Genomic DNA, 8,598 nt, shown 5'->3' on the forward strand with positions numbered 1-8,598 from the left:
GGTTTTGCGCCCAGTCGTCGCCCCCAGGCGCCGAAATTGGCCCATTTTGCAGCCCAATTTCAGCGAATAAAGGGCCCATATGGGCGAGAATAGGCCCATATTCGGCGTGGTTTCGTCGTGTCTCGGCGTTCAATTATCAACACAATTATTTCTTATCACATATTTCATCACAGAAAAATCAAATACTTCAACAAAATAGTACAACAACAAATAGTTCAATACAAATTATATAGTTCAACAAATAAAAACTCGTATTTCATCACACGGCGTCCCCCTTGAGCCTCCATAGGTGCTCAATCAGATCTTTCTGCAGTTGATGATGCACCTGTGGGTCTCGGATCTCCTGACGCATACTGAGATAGGCAGTCCAAGTTGCCGGTAGCTGGTGATCAACTTTGGCTAGAGGACCCTGCCTGTAGTATGGTTCAGTGTCAAACACTGGATCTTTTTGCTCGCTCTCGATGATCATGTTGTGCAAGATGACACAGCAAGTCATAATCTCCCACATTTGATCTTTGGACCAGGTCTGAGCGGGGTACCGAACAACAGCAAATCGAGATTGGAGCACACCAAATGCCCGCTCGACATCCTTCCTGCAAGCCTCCTGAAACTTCGCAAACCAGGCGTTCTTGCCTCCTGCCACAGGGTTTGAGATCGTCTTCACAAATGTCGACCATCTCGGATAGATGCCGTCAGCTAGATAGTACCCCTTGTTGTATTGGTGCCCATTGATCTCGAAGTTCACCGGAGGAGAATGGCCCTCAACGAGCTTGGCAAAAACAGGAGAGCACTGCAGCACGTTGATGTCATTGTGAGTTCCTGGCATATCAAAGAAGGAGTGCCAAATCCAGAGGTCCTGTGTGGCTACCGCCTCAAGCACCACACTGCAACCGCCTTTGGCGCCTTTGTGCATCCCCTGCCAACCAAATGGGCAATTCTTCCATTTCCAATGCATGCAGTCGATACTTCCAAGCATCCTAGGAAATCCTCTTGCTGCATTCTGGGCTAGGATCCGAGCAGTGTCTTTCACATTGGGTGTTCTCAAGTATTGTGGCCCAAACACTGTCACCACTGCCCGACAGAACTTGTAGAAACACTCTATGCTGGTGGACTCGGCCATGCGCCCATAGTCGTCGAGTGAATCACTGGGAGCTCCATATGCAAGCATCCTCATCGCTGTCGTGCACTTCGGATGGAGGTGAATCCAAGAGCGCCAGTGCAATCCATCTTGCACTTGAAGTAGTTGTCGAACTCCCGGATGGAATTCACAATCCTGAGGAAGAGCTTTCGGCTCATCCGATAATGGCGCCGAAATGTTCTCTCGCCATGAAGTGGAGCATCGGCGAAGTAGTCGGAGTAGAGCATGCAGTAGCCTTGGAGACGATGCCAGTTCTTTGCTTTCATCCACCCCGGCGCCGAGCCACCTCGCCGCGGCTTTTCATTGCTCGCCAGCAGCTGGGCGAGGGCGGCGAGCACCATGAGATGCTCTTCTTCTTGGACGTCGGCTGCGGCTTCCTCCTCCAGCAGCGCGGCGAGCTCTTCCTCCTCATCCGAGTCCATCGTCGAGGCAGGCAAAACGCCGAACACCTTGCGCTCGGTGGGCGTGTATCCGCCGTTAAACCGCGCCTCCGCGCCGGAAACGCCCAACTGCTGTGGGAGGGGCTGCCGCGGCAAAGCGCTGCTATTTTCCGGCGGGGAATGGCTATCTAGCGGAGTAGGGCGGCGGCCGTCGCCGGGATATAGCTAGTGGTGGCCGAGGGCGCGGGGGGTGCGAGGCGAGTCGGAGGAAGAAAACCTTGACTTTTCCCCTGTCGGTGTGGGCCAGGCGTGCTTTTCCCTAGCGCCGGAGCCCCCAACTGCTCCCCAGCGCGCCGGGTTCGGCCTGTGACCGCCGGGCGGAAAAAAGGTTCGAACCGGCGATTTTCGGCGTCCTGGGGGCGCGACTGGGCCGTTTTTTCGGCGCCGGCGCCGAAAAAGTGGCCTGGGGGGGCCTGTTGGGGGCGCGGCTGGAGATGCCCTCAGGCAACCATTACCAATCGACACCGAGGGCGAAACACGTATGGATACTACAACTACGCATCTAGCAACTTAACTCCCTTCTCACAACAAATATTGTCTCTAAAAGCAGCCCAACATGATATATGAATAAAAAACACCGTCAACAAATAATTAAACCCAAGCCAACGTAGATAAACCAAAACAAAACAACTAACGGTAATAACTTGCTATAGAAAAAAAAGCGCACGTTATCTCCTCAAGTTTTAGAGTGCAGAAACCTTCTATGAGCACCGATCGAGAAACTAGAAGCTCATTCTTTAGCTTGGTGTTCTTTTATACGAGGTCGCGGGACGGCATGTATGGTTAATCCATCCTGCTAAGATGGTGAACGTTCATCTTACAGCTTGTTTAATTGACAAGTTGATCACTAAAAAATCTCCAAATGGGTGGCTGGATATATGCATGTATACGGTGCTGATTGATCAAGTTCCCCGTTGTTGTCGTATTGCCAATTTTTCTCATCGTATTTATCTCTCGCCGGCCAGTGCACTATGGGCTAATCAATAGAAATTGACGCATAGCTGGCCACTTGCTGCAAGCCTGCAGGACTAACCTTTCTTAACGAGGATACTTATCTAATCTGGAGCCCTACCTGTATTTAAAAAGCATACATGGCTACCTATGTGCAACACATCCACCTCCTGCTGAAATACCATTTTATTGCGGCGCTTCCAAATGTTCCATAGGATTAATATGACCACCAAAGTATGAATTTTATTCAAATGATCGATAGCCTAAATATCCTGAGATCCTCCGGGGTGGTTGAGCAAATGCTTTGTAGGTTGTTCCACACGGGATGCACAAGATGACAATGTTGGAATAAGTGTTGAGTGGTTTCAGAGAAGCTGCGGAACAGGTAGAGATCAGGCTGCGCCAAACCAAAAAAGTGTATCTTGTCATACTCGATGGTGAAATGGAGTCTTGTCTTGTCCTACGTCACAATATATATGAAGTACACATGATATAGAAGAAATGGGCACACCACTAAAATCTTTAAGGGCCATGGATATAAGAACAACAGTGCTGCCTTTATCAGACTAGAACTTAACCTCAAACCCATACATTAAACCCTTCTTATAATTTTATTATGGTTGTTTGCATTAATTTTGCAATAAGCATACAATTATCTAAATTATCATAGTGCAGCTTAGATATATTCTTCGGATCCTTTTTCCATAAGAAGTAGACTATGTAATGCATGTCTAGCTTTAACCTGTAATGAAACGCTTGTCGTCTTGTATGTTAGTTTGATACCTTTGGGACAGGGAACGTGTTAATGATTGTTGTTCCTAGCGAAGCTGGTCACATGTGATGCTTCTGTTTTTTATCTTCAATGTTAATTTGATGTTGTAAAACCTTTATAAGACTAGCAGTTTCTTTAATAGAAATCGATGAGGGAGCTCGTTGTTTCCAAAAATGGAAAAAATGTCACAGGTCTAACCTTACTCTTGATTAAACTTGTACATGAAATATGTACTTTCGCATCCATTATACTTTACAATCTATTCTATGTATACTCTTCAACCACTGAACTTTACAATCTACTGTATTCCCTTCTTGCCATGGCGGATCTATAATTTGACCAACGTGGGGGCAACATTTACAAAGGATAGTAGTTTTTTTTAGTCAAAACTAATAGTTAATAAAGTACTAAATATACATATAAATGCACTAGTAAAATAAATTCGGCAAATTGTTTGTGGGGGCCATGGCCCTCACCACCCCAGCCCTAGATCGGCCACTGCCTTCTTCAAGTATGAGCTGAAAAAGAAGTTAAATCTCTCCCCGCAAAACAAGAAGAAGTTAAATTTTACCCAAGAGTCACCGGACCTCTTGTAGTCGGGAGTACCTTCACAATGCATAGTAGCATACACTAATATTATATGGCCACCTCATTAATTCATATGTAGAATCTCAAAACAAAGTTGTGGTTAGAACTTATATCTCTTTGAGTTTTCCTGTTTGACCTGCTATGATACGTATCATAGTCGAACTCTCTCACACGTCATCAATTACAGTGTCACGTCATATTTCTGCTTAGGTGACAATGCAATGCATGAGACTCATATGATACTCCCACCACGTACGGGAGGTCTCATGGCACTTGTCTATATAAGCATCTAGAGACATCTACAATCAGCACAAAGCTAAGCTAACTACACCCCTCGTTTCATTTCTTTACTACTAGGTACACTTGGAGATGCAGATGGACATATGTGTTGCTCAATACGTAGCTCTATGTGCGGTTACACTTGTAATTGGATGGCTAGTACACTGGGTATACAGGTGGATCAACCCGGTTTGCAACGGGGTTCTTCCTCCTGGCTCCATGGGGCTCCCTGTTATTGGTGAGACCTTGGAATTCCTCAAGGCAAGCACTTCCTTGGACGTCCCAGACTACTTCAAACGAAGGATGAAGAGGTATACTATTAACAGTTGTCATTTTTATTGCAAATAAACATACATACAAATAGTAGTAGGAGGAGTATATATATTCTATTTGTGAGAAAAATAAGCACGTGTTTGTGTAGGTACGGCCTGGTTTTCAAGACAAGCTTGCTGGGGCAGGCTGCGGTTGTTTCCACCGACGCCGAGGTCAACCGGTTTATCCTTCAGCAGGAGGGCACCTTGTTCCGTGTTGGGTACCCTCGGGCACTGACCAAAATATTCGGCGAGGAGAGCATCGAAGCTTTCCATGGCACAATCCACAAGTTCATCCGTAGGTGCGCCTTCATGCTGTTCGGTCTCCAGAGCCTCAAAGAGGTGCTCCTCCCCGAGATGGAGTCCGCCGTGAGGGAGCGCCTTGCTGCGTGGGCCACCATGCCGAGCGTCGACGTGCGGGGCGATGCGCCCGACGTAAGTGTCTTGCCTTGGTTTCCATGCAATTTGAGTTGCTCTCTCCATCATGGTGTACAAATTGCTCGCTATTGTCGTTGCAGATTCTTTTTGAGTTGGTGACGAGGAAGTGCCTTGGTTTCGATTCCACCAGGTCGAGGGAACTGAGGAACAAGTTTGAAGTGCTTTTCTCAGGGTTGTGCTCCTTCCCAATATATTTCCCTGGGACACCATTTTACCGATGCATGCAGGTACTGCCTCCGATCCTATTTACTCCGCGTATTAAATATTTGTATTGAATCCATGCTTCAACTAACTCATCCAAAAATCCGAACTGATGAAGGAAGGCGGGCAATATATTTCAAACTTTCCCTCACGTCTAGACTATTTTAGTCCTTAGACGTGGGATCGATGTAGGCCGCAGAACCGTTTTATTTAATATTGCGTTGGCAGGGTCTTGAACTCAAGACCTCTTGGCTCTGATACCATATTGAATTCATGCTCTAGCCAACTCATCCAAAAGTCCGAACTGATGGTGAAAAGCGGGCAATATATTTCAACAATTGTTCAAGTCAAACATTGCAAACTTTGACTAAATTTGTATTAAAAATACCATTTTCTATAATACCAAATATATATACTATAAAACTACGTTTCATAACAAATCTAACAATATTGATTTGGCACTGTGAATGTTAATACTTTTTTCTATATGTTTGATCAAAGTGGAGATACTTTGACTTTGGACAATACTTATATGCAAACTAAAAAGGACCCGAGGGAGTAGGAGTACATAAAAAAAATCAGAGAAGGAGTACATAAACTAATTAGCTACTCCCTCTATAAAGAAATAATATAAAATTGTTTAGATCACTAAATATAAAGAAAGAAATAATATATTTTTTGCGAAATAAAGAAAGAAATATAAGATCGTATAGAAGATGACAGACGTCCCTACCACTACTTGCGTGCACATGCAGGCAAGGAAAAACGTGCAGAAGACAGTGCGGGATACGTTGGCAGAGAGGTTAGCTACACCAGGGAAGAAACATGGCGACCTCCTTGACATAATTGTCGAAGAACTGCAGGGTGAAGAGCCATTAATAAGTGAGAATTTCGCTACTGATATGGTCTCCACGCTGTTGTTCGCCAGTGTCTTCACGCTATCAGGGACCATCGCTGTAGCCTTCAAGTCACTCCATGACAATCCGGACGTTGTCCACGCCCTCGAGGTTGGTTTTATATTGGTTTTTTTACAGTACATTATACTACTTCTGGGACCAAGTAGTATTGAATCATCGTAGCCATGATTTGTAAAATCCCTCGCCATGACCGTCCTCGTCAGGCCTCGTGGTTGCCGTCGCCAGTCATCGACGGCTCCTGTCAATAACCATCTATGGCTCCAATGGCGTTGACGAAGGAGCTGTCGTGGTTCAGGACCCCTGGCTCCGTCGCCGCTGCATCTTCCTCGGAGGCTCCCGCTGTCCCCCGGTGCCTCTGCTCCCACTGCGTCACGTGAGAGTGCCATGGCTGCTTTGACGTGGGCACAGTGAACCTTCCCAGCCATGCATGTCACCGTATCGATGTTGACAGCGATGGCAGTGCGGTCGTTTCATATCCATATATACGGTCCATGTGTTAGCGTACCTCCTTGCCGGGGTACGCCGTACGTCGTGCCTCTCACCGAGTCTAGTACACCATGAGATGGTAGAACCGTAAAACTTAGATACCTGTGGGACGATCTGCCGCTTCTCCTATCGGCGGCTCAGCATCACGGGGATGCGGGTCGCTAGTGGTAACGAGGTCAAGTTGACGTATTCCGGCGAGATTCGAGCGGTGTTGTGTGCCTACGTTGCTTGTCTGCAGCGGATGCAATCGACGGCTTGTGTACACGCGTCATCGACGGAAAACAATCGAGTCGATCACGTACGTACTAGCGCATTTGGACATGATCAATCAATATAGGAGGTTAGCTTGGCTAGCTTTGTACATGATGATTTCTTCGGCCATATGACTGGACATGGACGGCTCATATTACTTAGATGTATTGTGGAAGGTCTCATTATTTTGTACTACGTGCCATGCAGTACTTCCTCCGTCCTGATTTATTAATCTTTCTCATATTTTAGTCAAATTTTGATCATAAATTTTACTAGTAAAGTATGACTCATATATTGTAACAATAGTGCCATTAGAAACCTTTTTTTTAACTAATCCAGTAATGTATTTTTGAGTCATATCACTTATATTTTGCAAGTAAATATATAGTCAAATTAATCTTGGCTAAAAATGTGAAGAAGATTAATTAACCCGGACAAAGGAAGTACATATACTATATAAACTGCTTGCATATAGTACAAGATTATAGTACTGTGTACCTTTTGCTGTACTCATGCTAGACCGACGACATACTAGTGTGTGTAATAAAATGGAGGGAATAGAAATAAGTATCTTAAAACGTGCAAAATTATTAACATCCTGAAAACTTGCACTTTACACAGAAGGAGAACCGTGCTATGCTAAAGGGTCGAAAGGGTGGGAACTCCGGGCTCACGTGGGAGGAGTACAAGTCATTGACATTCACTAATGAGGTAAAAATATATAAAAAAAAGATTGATTACAGCTGGATTCATCGGCACTAGTAGTTTCTAAATTTGACCAGATTTTCTCTTTTATTGAAGGTCACCAATGAGATTATTCGAATAAGCAATGCCGCGCTTGTAGTGTTTAGGAAAACTCTTACAGATGCACAAGTCAACGGTAAAAACTCATAAATATTGTAATATAGTATTTTATTTCATTAGCTAGCAAAGCAGTACAGTTATATCAACAACTTTGAAAGTGGTTGTTTCTTAATATCTTGATTCGTTCTTCCTGTAGGCTATACAATTCCAGCCGGATGGTTGGTCATAGTTAACCCTATGGCAGTTCATCTGAACGGAGAACTGTTTGAAGATCCACTCAAGTTTAACCCATGGAGGTGGATGGTTAGTGAAGACTTCATTACTTCGATTATGTTACCTTTTTTACCTTGGATATTTTGTTGGAACTAATGTTGTGGATGTAAATAAATTTCACAAATCTGAACATGAAGGATGAGTCAAAGCGCAGCACAATGCTGAAGAATTTCATGCCATTCGGAGCAGGTATGAGGGTTTGTCCTGGCGCAGAGTTTGTCAAGTTGTTCATAACACTTACCCTCCACATTTTGGTGACCGAGTACAGGTGTGTACTTTTCTCAGCTCAAAGCATGTTGCATTCATTAGATCAGACACCCCGTATGTTGATATGCAATATGCAATTTTTAACTTCTATCGCAGATGGGAAGAAATGAAAGGGACAAATGTATTCCGAAGCGGTGAGGTCATGTTCCCGCAGGGCTACCCCATTCGACTTCGACCCCAGAATGACTAAATGAACTGATGTGTATCTATACCAACAGGAATCTACACTTATCAGCCTTCTTATCACACACCGAATAAACAAACGATATTATTCTGATTCCGGACCTTGTACTATAATTTTTGAAATTTATTTATCCTTTGTTACATATCTCTGTTATATGTACCATTAAAAAAACTATCATCCTATACCCTACAAGACCTCATCACTAGGATGATCTGGTTCGTCGGTTGTTTAAATGCACGAACATGATTTGTTAGTTTCACAAAACTCACGCTTTTATAAGTAATGGAGATGAGTACG

General features: G+C 44.5%; 1 protein-coding gene across 1 annotated transcript; it reads left to right on the forward strand.

The window, feature by feature from the left end:
• Positions 1–4,264: 4,264 nt before the first annotated feature.
• Positions 4,265–8,307, forward strand: LOC119300303 (cytochrome P450 87A3-like). The gene is made up of 9 exons (XM_037577316.1): positions 4,265–4,479; positions 4,590–4,914; positions 4,998–5,144; positions 5,874–6,125; positions 7,395–7,484; positions 7,575–7,653; positions 7,774–7,880; positions 7,988–8,118; positions 8,214–8,307. The coding sequence occupies exons 1-9, from the start codon at positions 4,265–4,267 to the stop codon at positions 8,305–8,307; spliced, it is 1,440 nt and encodes a 479-aa protein (XP_037433213.1).
• Positions 8,308–8,598: the final 291 nt, after the last annotated feature.

The sequence above is a fragment of the Triticum dicoccoides genome, chromosome 5A (genome assembly GCF_002162155.2).
Source record: "Triticum dicoccoides isolate Atlit2015 ecotype Zavitan chromosome 5A, WEW_v2.0, whole genome shotgun sequence".
Classification (NCBI taxonomy): Eukaryota; Viridiplantae; Streptophyta; class Magnoliopsida; order Poales; family Poaceae; genus Triticum; species Triticum dicoccoides.

Excerpts from the sequence above, each read along its gene's own strand:
- LOC119300303 (XM_037577316.1), top strand. The coding sequence starts at position 4,265 with ATGGACATATGTGTTGCTCAATACGTAGCTCTATGTGCGGTTACACTT. Across the intron at positions 5,145-5,873 it reads CATTTTACCGATGCATGCAG|GCAAGGAAAAACGTGCAGAA; the intron begins GTACTGCCTCCG and ends GTGCACATGCAG. Across the intron at positions 7,881-7,987 it reads TTAACCCATGGAGGTGGATG|GATGAGTCAAAGCGCAGCAC; the intron begins GTTAGTGAAGAC and ends CTGAACATGAAG.